The sequence below is a fragment of the Leptopilina heterotoma genome, unplaced genomic scaffold (assembly GCF_015476425.1).
Source record: "Leptopilina heterotoma isolate Lh14 unplaced genomic scaffold, ASM1547642v1 Lhet_405, whole genome shotgun sequence".
In the NCBI taxonomy this organism is placed as follows: domain Eukaryota; kingdom Metazoa; phylum Arthropoda; class Insecta; order Hymenoptera; family Figitidae; genus Leptopilina; species Leptopilina heterotoma.
Window position 1 is genome coordinate 163,642 of NW_025111068.1, and position 16,149 is coordinate 179,790.

At 28.8% G+C, this 16,149-nt stretch overlaps 1 protein-coding gene across 2 annotated transcripts in view; it reads left to right on the top strand.

The window, feature by feature from the left end:
- Positions 1-16,149, top strand: part of LOC122506297 (SLIT-ROBO Rho GTPase-activating protein 1-like) — a 66,368-nt gene that overhangs the window by 5,861 nt on the left and 44,358 nt on the right. The window contains exon 1 of one of the 2 annotated variants that reach the window (XM_043618396.1): positions 14,961-15,852. The exons of the other annotated variant lie outside the window; for it this stretch is intronic. Coding sequence (XP_043474331.1) covers positions 15,777-15,852 — 76 coding nt within the window. The 5' untranslated portion in view covers positions 14,961-15,776. Of the gene's footprint in view, positions 1-14,960; positions 15,853-16,149 lie in introns of those variants that run through there. 2 annotated transcript variants of the gene reach the window in all.

Sequence of the window (16,149 nt, forward strand, 5' to 3'; positions counted from 1 at the left end):
ATCCGATGAATGTTTTAAAAAATTGTCCGCCATGTTGGATCCGCCATTTTGAATTTTCAAAAATTATTATCATATTTGTAATCAGCAACTCTAAAAACCCCCGAGTAACGATTTTCAGGCGAATCCGATGATTAATAAAGTCTGTAATTTACGTGCTGTGTAATGGAAATATACCATATGGGTAACGGAGGGGAGTTTTCTTCCATTATACAGCTTCAAAATGTTATGATTCTAATATAAAAAAAATAAATATTATAAATAAATTAATGACAGCATTTGTTTTCTTTGTTTTTAAATAAAACAATGTTTTAAAGATTATTAAAAATTATTATTATTTACGTCCTAAAAACTAAATTTACTGCGGTAACGGAGGGGAGTTTTTATTGTGTCGATAAACACTGACAAACTAAAGATTCTTTTAAAACTAATTGTTTTCATTTTGTTTCATCATTTTATGCAATAACCATAACTATACTGACACTACAAAGAGTTTTGATGTATTTATTTCTATTTTATCGTTTTTGTTTATATTTTATAATTATATTTGTGAGCGGTAACGGAGGGGAGTTTTATTTCTGCACAAAACTAATTTAATTCTAGGTAAAAATAACTAACAAATATTTTACTTTATTTTTCATGATTGAATTAGAAATAGAAAAATAAGTAGATATTACCGGGCAAAAGATTTTTTTGTATTACAGAATTAATATAATACCTTTTCTATAAATGAAACTTACTTCATGAACGGTAACGGAGGGGAGTTTTTATGCTATATAAACACGTGTATCTTTAAATATTTCAAATTTTCGATTTATTTTTCATAGGATCCGATTAAATCATGATGAATGCTATTATTAGGACGTAAAGATTTTGAAAAATTATTATTATTTATTTTTAAAAATCTAATGTACGTGTCATGTGTCCCGATTGTGAGAATGACCCTCATAACCTTTTTTCCACATATAGATAGAATATATAACAGACATTCTAACGTAACATACCAATTTTGGAAGGACTGCGGGCGGACTTAACCGATTTCGCCCGAGCATCACCGAGTCCATCACCTGACGTCGCGAACTAACCCTAATGTTTTCGAAGTTGAAATTCACACGTGTATGAAAGAAAAAAACCTTTTATTAATAAACGTGAATGTCTCCTCATGCCAAATTAAATTCAAGAACTGTTCCTCAATATAACATAATTTTTTCACGACTTTTACTTATTTACATAATTTGATTAGTAAGTTATTTTAAAAAATGCTCTCTCTCGAAGGCACATATTTTTCCACTCGTTTAATATATAAGGACGATTCAGCTGTGTACTTCTAACGAATCGTGCGATCTTTCGGTTTCCGTGACCAATCGTCGTGTCTTTACTTGCGTGTGCGTGTGTGCGTTAATAATATAGGTTAGGTTCTTACGTCGTGTTAAATATATTTACCTACAGTTACAGTGACATACACTAATGCCATCTACCATCAGATCCAAGTATCACTATCGTCTCTATGAGTATCTATAGACAATTAATTTGTTGTGTTTCTTTTTAATTCATGGCTTTCCCAACTTTGCAAAAATTATTATTTTCTTTCTAAAACAACATACTAATTTTCGTTAGTTTCCTTATGAAGAACTGTAAAATATATACTGAATGAGTGTTTTTGATAGTCTCAATAGCAATTTCTATAACCTATGTCGTTTTTCCCTTGAATCTAACCTAACATACTAAACTGTCTCACTAGTTTTAAGAATTAGTGGTATTAAAAGTTTCTCCGTGTACTTAATAAGGCGCGAAAATATGATGTTTAAGGGGTAACACTACCCTAGAGTCAGAAAAAGAGACCTATATCTTTGATGATTTGTTTTGAGAAAATGGAAACTAGAATAGGATTTCTTTTTGGAGGGTTTATTAAATACATATTGAAGAGTAGAAAGAAACATTTTATTAAAAATTTTATAACAATAGGCGGCGGTAAATTGCATAGGAAAAATCGACTATTTTTTTCTTTACCAAAACGGCCGGAAAGGTTTCTTGAAAAGTTTAAGTCCTGGAAAAGAAAACAAAGAAATTTTATAATCTATATAATATAAACTTGAAAAGTACATAGGATTTTTTTAATTGGATGTAAACTTTAATTTTTATAAACAATTTACTTTTTATTTTTTGTCGAAAAATTGATTATTTTACTAAAAAAGAGCACCATTTCTACAAAAATTGATATAAAAAAAACTCCTATGTACTTTTCAAGTTTATATTATATAGATTATAAAATTTCTTTGTTTTCTGATCCAGGACTTAAACTTTTTAAGAAACTTTTCCGGACGTTTTGGTAAAGAAAAAAATAGTCGATTTTTCCTATGCAATTTACCGCCGCCATTTTGTTATAAAATTTTTAATAAAATTTTTTTTTCTACTCTTCAATATGTATTTAATAAACCCTCCAAAAAGAAATCCTATTCTAGTTTCCATTTTCTCAAAACAAATCATCAAAGATATAGGTCTCTTTTTCTGTCTCTATAGGGTAGTGTTACCCCTTAAAGCAAAAGACCCGTGGTGAATATAAACATAAATTATTATTTCAACAATTTGTTTATAAAGTTAATAATTTCTTTATAACAAATGTAATTGTTTAAGCTAATAAACTTTTTAAGTTTTTGAAAGAATGTACATAATATAAATATTTAAAGTTTAAAAAATTATGAAAATGTTTATAAATGCAAAAGAAAATAGATTATTGGTTATATAATTATTAATAACAATGATAATTGTTAACTTTAAAATCATTTTTTTACAAAATAGACATGCATTACTTAAATAAACATAAATTTGTCTAAAAAAAACAATTTTAAAAAAAAAAGACTAAAGTTATCTATTTGTTAATTTAAATTGTTTTTTTAACAATTGAAATAAACTGTATTATGCATTATTATTTGTCAGGTGGTCAGACTAGACTAATTTAAATTGATTTCGATCTTGTGCAATGAAAAAATAAACAGTATTTTTTACAAAAATATTGTAAATTGTTAACTTTGAGTAACAAAAAAAATAAACAATTAAAAATTCAAAACTCGGTTTAAAGGGATCTCTTAGAAATTTTATCCCCTTTCATTTAAGAGCAAGAACATCAAAATCCAATAAAATTTGTAGGCTCTAGACAATTTTGAAGAGTAAAGTGTAAAAAATCCCACTGTGAGGCGTCCCGGGCAAAAGATACTGCGCTGGCACTGAAACGTGGTCGCGCTTCCACAAAAATTGCAATATCTCGAAAACTATTAAAGTCTCCATCGTTTTCTTTTTTGTAAATGAAAGGTGAAATTATAAGGAATATTTTATTATATGTCGGAAAATACTCAAAAATCGGTCCCGTGCTTAATAAATCGATTCAAAAATTTTTTTTTTACTTTTTTTTTGAAAAAAACAAAAATTTTTTTTTCTTTTGAAAAATTCTGAAAGGAAATGATTTTAAGTATAAAATATTTAAATTTCAATAAAATCCGTTAAATTGTTTTGGAAATATTCACATTCAAAAAAAATCTTATAAAAAAATTCAAAATGGCGTAACTTTTACAATTTTGAAAATTTTTAAAAATCCTTTGGTACACTTATTTTTGTTATCAAATATAACAACTTCACTAAATTACAGAATAATCCGAAGACCCCATGCAAATTGTAATTTTTCTGACGGAGTCTTACCCAAATTCTGTAAAATATTGGAATTGGCCAATGCTCCAATATGGGCATCTCCCCCGGACTAACCGTAGTTTCAAAAGTGAAACAATATTATAAAAATACTGTTAAAAAAATCTGTATTAAATTTAATAAAAATTATATATGAAAGAATTGAAATTTAATGTACATTGTCATTTAGAATAATACAGTCGAACCTGGATAAGCGAGAGTTCAAGGGAGCGGCAATTTTCTCTCGCTTATAGAGGTTTCTCACTTACAGAAGTCTATAAGAGCGATTTCTCTCGCTTATAAAGGTTTATGAATTAATATTGTGTTTTCAAATTAATTTAATTAATGAATATACAACGAATAAGTGTTACAATGTATGAGTTAAACTGAAATGTTTTATTTATTTAATTTTAATAAAGTCTGTCATTTTTATTTTAAGACCTCCACTCATGTCACAAAAATCATCGTAAATAAATTGGCAGCCTTTAAGTCCCGTGAAACTTACGATATTTTTTATTCCTAATGCACAAAAGTGGCGATTTCAGATAGCAGACGACAGGGAGTAAAAGTCATTCACTTGTTCGACTTGTATGAAAATGGTGGCCGTTTTCTCCCATGGCCCCATGGGCAAGAAAAATGCATGTGAACAGCTAATTTTCTTGCCCTTGGGAGAACACGGCCGCCATTTTCATACGGTCGAAGAAATGAATGACTTTCCTCCCTGTCGTCCGCTATCAGAAAGCGCCATTTTTGTGCATGTGCCCGTGTAGAAATTAAACCATGGCCCAAATAGGGGCCAGATCTTTTGATCATTGTGTAAGCCATAACATGGCAATTTCTACACGGGTAGGATAAAAAGAATTTTTAACATAGAACTAACAAATTTCGTTTGTTGTTGTTACAAAATTTTTTGTGATTTGTTAATCATTTTCATATAGACTTTCCCTTATTTTAATTAGTGAAATTTTACTTACTTTTAGTATTTATTTAAAAATAAATATTAACCGATTTATTATATTTTTAAAAGTAATTACTGGTTCTTTAAGAGGTTCCATACCTGTTTGACCGCAAAAAATAAGTGATTTTCATAATTATTTTTAGACTTTTCATTAAAACTTTATTAAAATAATGTTCATTCTTTCAGATATAGTACATAATTTTTTTGTGTCATCAGCTACAGTTTACACAAATATTATAATATTTTTTAAGTTTCAAAGTTGCCAAAAGTTGATAAAACCATGTACTATCTGATGCAATGCAATGTCTATTATTTTATTTAAGTTTGAATTAAAAGTCTAAAAATAATTATGAAAATTACTCTTTTTTTGCTGTCAAAAAGGTATTTAACCCCTTAATAGTATTTTTTGTTGTCTGTCAATTTTTTTTTGTACATGAAAAGATATTTTTTTTTAAAATCATTGTATACTTTATCATCTAAAAACATGAAAAAATATTCTTCTAAAGTATTAAAACTTTTTAAAAAGGTCAAAAATACATTAGGTGAAATAAAATGCTTTGACTCTTAGACAAAAATTCCTTTTCTAATTGTAAATTTTTTATAAAATAAAATAAATTTTATTTGTATTATCTACATTTGATGTCATAGATGTTATGCTGATCGACATGGCTAAGACTTCGATAATTTCTCATTACAATTTCATCCACGTTCTTGTACGTGACCCTTTGGATTCGAGCAGGCTATTGTTAGTAGCTATATAAGATATGTGTATAAGTTTGAAAGGCTAAATCTGTAGGTCTATCTGAAACGGGAAACCGATCGATTCTCTTCATGTTAGATATACAGATTTTGTTTCCATGCTTAGAACATCACTTGTCATATACAGCGTAAATGAAATATGTTCAAATTCTTATTATAATCTTTGCATTGACATTCTTATTGATTATTCGCGAAACATTTTTTTCAGAAACTTGAAAAACTGCGTCATTATATTTTATAAAAAAAAATTAAAATGCAAAATTAGACAAAATTTAGCAAACTTGCAGTGTAAATGAATTTAGTTAGTCTAGCATATCGCAATTTATTATCTAAACTTTAAATTTCATTTAACAAAGATTATACTGAAATATTATAGAATTAAGAGTATTTATCAATAAAGTACTTTGCATTCCATATATAAGAATTTTAACTGGAATTTGAAAAAGTGTTAACCAAGTGATAATTCAGTAATTTAAGAAATTAATAAAATAAAAATTTCTTTATTCTTTAAAAATAAATAAAATAAATTTACTGTAATGAATGGAAAAAGTTATCCCGCTAAACAGTTAATTTCTTAAACATTGTTATTAACCCATTTAAAAAATAATTATGTAATTATTGTCTTGATTGTTGGCCTAAACCCTTTATCGCCTGCGGGACATAAATGTCCCACTTACAAAAACCACTGTAACTTTTTTAAATATTAATATTTTTTAACCGGGTTGGACTTGATTTCCTCAGAAAAATAAAGTAATAAAATGTTTATATGCAAATCGGAAAAATTGTTTAAAAAAGTCAGTTAGCTCATGTACAGACGCTGAAGTCAAAAAAATTTTTTGAAGCTCACTATGTGAAGTGTTTTGAACCACTGAATTCAAATATCGTCGCCATTTTGAAAAATTCGCAAAAATTTAAAAATGTCGTATTTAAGATAACGCACACTTCGAAGCAAAATTGTCTTACATTATCCCAACATTAAAAAATTAATAAAAAGAAAGAAAAAGTTCCTTAAGGTTTTCGGGGTCGCTGATTACGAATTTGATGTCAAATTGACATTTTGACAGTTGACAGCTGTCAGAAGAACTGTCAATTTGTATTACTGATATATTTTTTATAAAAAAGACTCCGTAAAGGTTTTTCGGGGTCGCTGATTACGAATTTGATGTCAAATTTACATTTTGACAGTTGACAGCTGTCAAAACAACTGTCAACTTTTGTAAAACAGATTTATTTTGTATAAAATAGATTCCAAAAGAGTTTTCGGGGTCGCAGATTACGAATTTGATGTCAGATTGACAATTTGACAGTTGACAGCTGTTAAACCAACTGTCAGCTTTTATAAGACTGATTTCTCTTTAATAAAAGTGACGGAAAAATGTTTTTAGGGTCGCAGATTTCGAATTTGAACTCAAATTAATGATTTAACAGTTGACATTTGATATAATTGTCAATTTTATAAGAAGTAATTTGGTTTATTCAAAAATGTCCGTAAAAGGGTTTTTACATTGCTGATTACGAGTTTGATATCCAATTGACAATACGCAGACAATGCTGGCATAATAACAAAGAAAAAAATAATAATTTCGTTTGTGAACAGTAATCCACATCACCTTCGAGGTTCCGATAAAGATGCGATAGATTTTTTTTGTGAATCTTCGCCTGCAGCCCTATTTTAACACAACTCTTGTAATAATTATAACTCGTATAATTTTTGCTGATTTTATAGACACTTTTGCATAAAAAAAATTACTTCTTTTAAAAATTGACAGTTGGTTTGACAGCTTTCAACTGTCAAATTGTTAATTGGACGTCAAATTTGTAATCAGCGACCTCGAAAACTATTTTGGAGTCTTTTTTATAAAAAGTAAACCAGTTTTACAAAAGTTGACAGCAGAGATGTTAAAAATGGGTCTCAAAACCTATTTAAAATGCTAAATACTAAATGGTATCACGAAAAGTATTTCAAATATAAAATATAAAATAGTTTTCAAAAAGTTATTTCAAATGCAAAATAGAAAATACGCATTTTCAAAATGGTTTTAACAAAATAAAATGCTTTTTGTAAATGAACTTTATTTTTACGTAACTTTTTGACTTTTCCATAAAATAAGATTGTATCCCTTATGAAACTGTTTTATATATTATTCTATTAATTTGACTTTATACAATAAACTACTTTTTTGAAGAAATTGTAAGAAAACTTTGTCAGCAATTAAATAAAATATCTCAATTTCTAATGCTTGATGTGAAATCCTATGTAAATATTGAAACTTTGAACCTGAAAATTTCCGTTTTTAGTATATGTAAAAATGAATATTTTCCCATTAAGTTTGGTAAAATTTAAAAGAAAATGAATTAGCCGAAGAATCTGCTTAACAGAAAAAATTGCTACAATATAAAAAAAATTTTCTTGTATTTTGCATTTTCAAATACAAAATAATGAAAAAAACCATTTCAAATCAAAATGCAAAATGGTTTTCGGCAAATGCATTTAAAATGCAAAATGAAAATAGGCATTTTGCATTTTCTATTTAGCATTTGAAATATATTTATTTGAAATAGTTAACTTTTCTGGTTGACAGTTAGTTTGACAGCTGTCAACTGTCAATTTTACATCAAATTCGTAATCAGCGACCACAAAAACCCTTTATGGAGTCTTCTTAAAAAAAAATAAATCAGATTTACAAAAGTTGACAGTTGTTTTGACAGCTGTCAACTGTCAATTTGACATCAAATTCGTAATCAGCGACCCCAAAAACAGTTGACAGTTCGTTTGACAGCTGTCAACTGTAAAATTGTCAATTTCACATCAAATTCGTAATCAGCGACCCCGAAAACCCTTTTAGAGTCTTTTTTATAAAAAATAAATCAGTTTTACAAAAGTTGACAGTTGTTTTGACAGATGTCAACTGTCAAAAAGTCAATTTGACATCAAATTCGTAATCAGCGCCCCCGAAAACCTTATAGGAATGGCATCTCATTAGTTTATATATTTTCTATGTTTTTCTCGGGTGTTAAAGGGTTAATATTTAGATAAATTTAAAAAAACAAGATTTCATTTTAGAAAAGAGTCTGGGGACCTTTGATACAAATGGAATATTTCCAAAGTGGTTAATCATAAAGGTTGAGGTCCAAGGAGGGTAATGACCAACTTCCATGCGCGAACCTGTTGGTCATAGTATTCGCCTGGTGGGAAAAATTTGTGGCTCTAAGCAAGTCCTAGTCCAGACTATCATCGTAACACTATGAATTCGTCAGAATTCTATTAGATTTCTATGGCATTTTATTATATAAAAAATCAGTAGAAACTGAGAATACTAAAATATTTTATTTAATTAAGAGAAACAATTATTAAAATAAATTAAAAATTTTAAAAAGATAAAAAAAAAAAAAAAATTAAAAAAAATAATAAAAAAAAAAAATTTTTTATATTTATTTACAACAAGAATTATTAAAATAAACTATTGAAAAGTATATTCATTCATTCATTAAAATAGCTCTTCTCAATAAATTTTATTGCGAATTAACGAGATTTTTCACTTTTACTGAAACTTAAATGAAATCGGTTAACTTACAGTTAATATAATCCGCCAGGAAAGCGTTACTGTAACAATTTTCATCAGGTTTATACATACGGCGAACTTGCTATCTGGAAGACATTTTGTCATTTGCTAATTTGCTACAAACTTGCCTTGCTAACTTTCGTACTTTGCATTAAGTACACTTTGTACTCTGAAATACACACATTTTCACCTACAAAATTTCAAAAAGTTTTGTATAAAGTTTGCTGCAAAGTTTTTGCAGGCTCGCTATGGAAGCTTTCTACAAGCTATAAATTCTCCATATGTACTTGTGCAATATGCGAACTTGTCAGCTATTTGCCAGAAGTTCGCTGCGAATTTGCTGTGTGCACTTCCAAATTTTGCATTAAAAACTCTTAATGACAACAGTTTCCTGAGAACTTTATGCAAAATATTGTGCTATCTTGGTAATTGAAAATATCTTAACAGAAATTTGTAATCATGATTCTTCTGAAACAATAAGTTAATTTGTTAATTTGTATCAAATAAAACTTTATTTTGCAGTTTACTTGCAGTAAGGTGTATTAAGATTTCTGTTTTCCGACTTAATTACTTTTAGTTTTCTTATTGAACTTAAAGGTTTGTTAGGATTTTACTTGTGTAAAAGAGTAGATTTCAGCAAGGACAGTCGTTTTTTATTGACAAAACTCCAACTTTGTCCCCTGGGAGTCCGTCCCTTCATAAAGTCTCATATTACTTTATGCATAAGGTTCCACGCACATAGTATGATAACTTCTGTTAAAAGTACGCATTTCCGCTTCAGCAGTGCGCTTTTTGGCTTCAATATACTCCCAACTAATGAGATTTCATGTGTGAAAGAGCTTCAGCCAAAAGTTTGTCCGGAAATTCCACGCCGGAAATAGCTCCTCTCCCTTCGTTACGATTACTCTTTTAGCGAATAAGTGTTTTTTAAATAACCTCTACAACAATTTTATTACTACATGAATATTAATATTTTTATTGCTATTTGACAAATGCTTTTGGAAAACAAGTTCGCTTAATTATTATGACATTTACATTTACTAGTTAAAAACAACTACACAGCTTGTTAAAGTCTCTTTGAAACTATATGCATAATTTCTATGGTTGAAAGCATTTATGTTTACAGGTAAATATAAAAAATATTGTCTTACGATCAACAAATTAATCGAAAAAGTTGTTTTTATTAGAGTAGAGTGGGGTGAAAACGTCTCTTTTACGCTACAAAATCAGAATTACATTTTTTCAAATTTCCAACTGGTTCTGAATAGCTATGACTATTATAAGCTTCAAAATCTATGTTGGGAATTTTTTGTATCCCATAAAGGACTAAAGTTATAAGCATTTTTCTAAATTCCACGTTTTTGTTTTTTTTATATTTTCCTTTATTTATATGACAAATAATCTTATTTTAAAAATATTTGAATATAATTTGAATATAATTTCTCGGAAAACACGAAAGATACCGTATTTCATAACAAATCGTATTAATCCTTTATTCTTTTTTTATTTGATTCCAGTAAACTTTGAACTACATATTTTCGTTATGTTTAGTTAATTTCCTTATACTTAAACACGACGGGCGGTATTGATTGCCCAAAATCCAACTGTATACAGGAAAACTGCACACATTCAAGTGCACACGGGAAAACTGTATACAAGCAAATTTAAAAAATAAAATCATTAAATTAAATTTAAAAACTGTACAAATTTAAACTGCATACCGGTAAACTGACCATAGGAAAACTGCACAATACTAAAAATTGCAAATTTTAATAAAAAAATGAAATTAATTTAAACTCGCTGTATACAGTTAAACTGACCTCAGGAAAACTGCACAAAAGCTTATTTTCTATTAAATTTATTAAAAATAAGCTTTTGTGCAGTTTTCCTGAGGTCAGTTTAACTGTATACAGTTTAAATTAATTTCATTTTTTTATTAAAATTTGAATGGACAAATAAAAGAATTTAAGCATCTTTTATTAAAACAAATGAATATCACATAATATAAAGTAGCATTTTAATCCCAAAATCTGCTTTTACAAAACGTTATAATAAATTTCAAAATTAGGTCAATTAAAAAAATTTAACATGGTGCATAAATATTCCAATAAAAACTGTAATTTTCAAATGCAATAGTTATATGTAATATAAATAGCCCAAATGACTTATTTTACCCCACTCTACTCTAAACATAAATAAAAAACACAAAGAGATTTTGAAATCAATAAATTTCTTCGTTTTTTCGATGAGATTAAAGTTTTAAAATTTAAGAAAATGTAAACGTACTATTAAAAAACCAATGAGACTTTCATACTGGGGTCAGTTTGGGTTAGTTTGACTGCTGTAAAAATTTTATAAAAAAATCTTGAAAATAATTTTGATAATACAAATTTTTTGATTGATATTTATTTAATTTACTTGTATTAATAAATTATTATGTAAACATACCCTAAATAATAGATATAATTTGATTTCAAAACTTACCTATTAAATGTCAAAAATCATCACATTTTAATTCGGGGAGAGGTACGCACGTTGAGATATGTTCTGTTTTTCAGTTATAATTTTTAACAAACAAAATTTAGCGAAAAATTCGATATGCTCGATTGTCCACGGCTACAACATTGCCAAAGAAAATGTAAATAGATACCATATATATTGTGCTATATATATGGTGTCTATTTAATTGTTTGTCCAACATAGTCTTAATTTACGTTGCTTTCAAAAAAGGGTTAATTTAATTTTTAAAAGTCCATATGATGCTTATATTCAAACAATTGTGCAATATAATTTTATCAATTAATTGTAATTTTTTTTACAAAATATTATCGAAAAATGAAAAATATTGCAGATTTGTAATTTTGAATTAAAAATTAAATTTACCCTTTAATGAACTCAATGTGAATTGAGATTATATTACACAAACAAAATAATGAATAGACACCATATAGCACAATTTTCTGAATTAACACTTTATTGCACTGATGGCGTTCGAATAAAAACTATATTGACGGGGGGCGTCGATGTATTCTTTTTTTAGGCAAAGATTTGTTGAAAGTGAATTCCAATCAATTCCTTTATAATATTTCTTTAATTTTCGATTTTTTTTTAAATTCCGAAATACAATGTGGTAAGTGCAATTCCTGTCTTTTCCGTTTTAACCTTCTTGTAATTTTTTAATTCCGTTAAAATTTGCAACACTTTGAAATAAGTATTTCTAAAAGTTTAGTATTTATAGGTACAGTTTAAATAGCTGAGCGGACAGGCTGTTTGTCTCCGACAATGAAAGTTGAGGGTTCAAATCTTCGGACCAACAAAGTTTTTTTTCCGCGTGAAATATTAAAACGGTATTTAAAATAATCAAACTTAGATTCTTTTCGACTTCTCCTAATGGAAACGAAAAGAATTGTTTAGAAACGGAATTCAAAAGAATTAAAAATTTCTAATTCTTTTTAATTCCTCTCTTCTTACTGGGTGTATACAAGATGTTTTTTAAAATAAATTTGTTACATTTAAATTAAAAACTGCATACGTTCAAAAAGTATACCATTAAAACTGGAACTGCATATGGCAAAACTCCACACGAACAAATTTTATAAAAAATGTAATTAAAAAAATGTTGATAATTAATTGCATACTGTTAAACTGTATACGGTAAAACTGCACTCAAGTTAATTTTTAGGATTAATTTTGCTTAATTGAAATTAAAAACTGTATGCAGTTAAAATTATTTTTATGAAAATTTTATGAATTTTAATCGTGTGCACTTTTTTCGTATGCAGTTTATCAGTGTACAATTTAATCACATATATACATAATAATTTTTCATCATTTTTGCCTAATAAAGAATTGAATTCCATTAAAATATTGACTGGTAAAAATGCATTCAAATGGATGGATAAATGAAAATTAGCAAATTTATGGAGATGAATAATTGTCACTTTATTGTTAGTAACTAAACTCAGATGCATATATGGGCAATTCCACGTGAGATTTTAGTCGACCTCTTAAAATCGGCCAAACATTTTTTTTTATTCTGTATCGAAAAAAACAGATACGTATTTTTTTTATTTTTGTTTAATTGTCCAAATTTTCGAAATTTTGGACTTATGTAATTGTTGACCTATTTTCAGTAGCTTATAATTCCGAAAATATTGAGTTTATAGGAAAAAGTTGTCAAAGAATGAAAGTTTTAGTTTTTTTCGACTTTTAAGAAATGTAATCAAAAAAATTTAAAAAAAATTTTTTTTTTTATAAACCAATTAATTTGTTTTAACTTTGGGCCGGATTTTTTTGATTTTTTTAAAATTTATTTATACCTTATAATATAGAGAAGATTTTCTAAAAAGTCCCAAAATGGGCCTGATGTTAAATGAGTGTTAAATGAGTTTTAAAACATTTTCAAAAATCACTTGCAAGCATCACAGTGGGATTTTTTTACAATTAACTTTTTAAAACTGTCTACAGCGTATAATTTTTAATCTATTTGAGTGTTCTTTGTTTTAAATTAAAGGGTCTACGCTGTAGACAGTTTTAAAAAGTTAATTGTAAAAAAATCCCACTGTGATGCTTGCAAGTGATTTTTGAAAATGTTTTAAAACTCATTTAACACTCATTTAACATCAGGCCCATTTTGGGACTTTTTGGAATAACTTCTCTATATTATAAGGTATAAATAAATTTTTAAAAAATCATAAAAAATCCGGCCCAAAGTTAAAAAAAAATTAATTGGTTTATAAAAAAATTTTTTTTAAAAAACTAAAACTTTCATTTTTTGACAACTTTTTCCTGAACTCAATATTTTCGGACTTATAAGTTACTGAATATAGGTCTACAATTACAAGTCCAAAATTTCGAAAATTCACAAATCGAAAATTTGGACAATTAAACAAAAATAAAAAAATACGTATCTGTTTTTTTCGATACAGAATAGAAAAAAAAAATTTTGGCTGATTTTAAGAGGTCGACTAAAATCTCACGTGGAATTGCCAATATGGATAATATTTTAATTCTTCTACTTTCAGCAGGGGTTATTATTATTGGATAAATATGTTTATATAAAATTGTGCCGCAAATAACACGAACATTTACTTTCTAACTTTAAAAAACGGAAAATAAAATGCAAAAACAGAGAAAAATATAAGTAATAAAGTAAACACTTTCAGACAATAGTTTTCTAAAAATAAATAAATTTTCCTTTAAAATATATAATCATTTTATTTAAAATAGAAAATGAAAAAGTAAAGAAACCATATTTTTGGATTAGAAAAAGTTCCGTCTATTCTTATTCCCTTATTGGTTTCTCATGATAAAGATGTTAAAGCGATATTTTTAACTTTCCTTTCAAACACTAAACAAATTTGAAACGAGTGCGGGGGTTGCGTTCAGCTTCGATTATATACAGGAGCATGTGGTTTGGTGTGTAAGTAACGAAATTATCCAATTCGTTACATTAGAGAGGGTCCACCAATTTTGTCAAGTGTTAATGGAACAAGTGTGCAACTAACAGGAAGGGTTTTCAATTTTTTCAAGCTGCCAGTTACTAACTCATAAAGTACACATCTCCCTGTGAAGAAAAGAGCAAGGGATTAAAGTCAAAGGAAGATTTATTGCAGGACATTTAACCCCGGTCTCATCTTACTTCTGAAGGTAGACCCATTAAGTACCGAATCGAGGAGAATCCTGCGTTACGGCACGTTCGTGACCTGACTCGTATAACAATCACCCAATAACAAACTTGGCGAATTCATTGAAAAGCGGAAAGTCGTCGAAAATAGTGGAAACGTGACTTCCTTAAAGCATAAATTTTTCAAGGCACAATAGAGAGAACAACACAGGGTTCATTAAAAGACTGAATAAGCCGAATAAGCATAAATTGGAATCAGAGAGCAACAGTTCCCCCAGTGTGTACGTTCCTGTCTGCGCTTCCTCCCCCTTTTCTTTCTTCCTCAGTGGAACGGTATTTCCTCTTCTCTATCCACAATCTACTCTGTACAGTACGCTCTACGAGAGGACTAACAGTGTTGCATGCCACGGTCATCGGTCAGTTTGGTGCGTTCGAAGCGTTCTGCTTTACTTTGTGTACTGTAGTTTTCGTTTACGTTTCTCGTAAGGAAGAGAAAGAGAGAGAACAACGCACTGGCATTAGGAGAGAGCGCGAGAGTAAATCCTGTGGGTGGAGATGCTTAAAGAAGGCAGAAAAGCGAGAGCACTTTGCGAGAACGGGATAGAAAATTTGGTTGCCTGGCGACCAGCCAGCCATCTAGTTCGATCCCAGGCAACCGAGCAGCCACCCTTCGCAAGGAGCAGAAACAGTTGTCGTTAGAACTGTCAGAAGAGTGGTTATATTATCTTCTTCCTCAATTCGGAAATAGCAATTTATATTCCATTTCGAAAGTAACAGTTTTAAAATTCTTGCATTCGCAGATTTGACAGAGCCTCACTCGGATTTTAATAGTTCAAGTGTACTGTAATGCTCTTCTTATGAAACTAGTGAATTTATGAATGCGGGAAGACCTTGACAGTGATTTCGATGAGAGGGATTAAAATGATAAAGTAGAGATAAGAATTTAGAGACACTACATTCGAAACTTGAATAATGCAATCGGAGCAATTCTAGTGAGCTGAAAATGTCGCTGCTCGATGAATGCTCCAGATCATCGGATGCACCCATTTTCCTGGCCTGTTGATATGTAACGCGCGCGCAAAATTTTCACATATTCGCAAAGTACAGAAGCCTCAGAAATCCGGTTTCTCTGGCAACATCCGCTTGTTAAATGTGTTCTCTTTGTTGTGCTCCTCAGAGGGATTAAAACGAAATCATGTTTCAGTGCATTATCCAGCAAAGGAATGGCTGGATTCATCCGGCTAGTCCTGATACCAAGGACGTCTTTCCAGGTACAACTTATCAACCATGATTGTAGATGTTAATACCTGAACCGCTTCAAATTTTATTATTCACGGTTTTGTCTCCGAAAGTTAACTTTGAAGCATGGAGAAAGTAATAAATTACATAGCCAACTCGGGAAGATAACATTTTACAGATAGTTCTTCAATTAGAAATAACAAATGTATCTTCAAGATAAACTTTAATCATTCTATGAGTATTTTTATGTATTGCTTTCATTCACCACAATGGAGGCAACACGCTATATTTTTAAAAATACACTATTGGAAGTAGTTTAGAAGGGAACT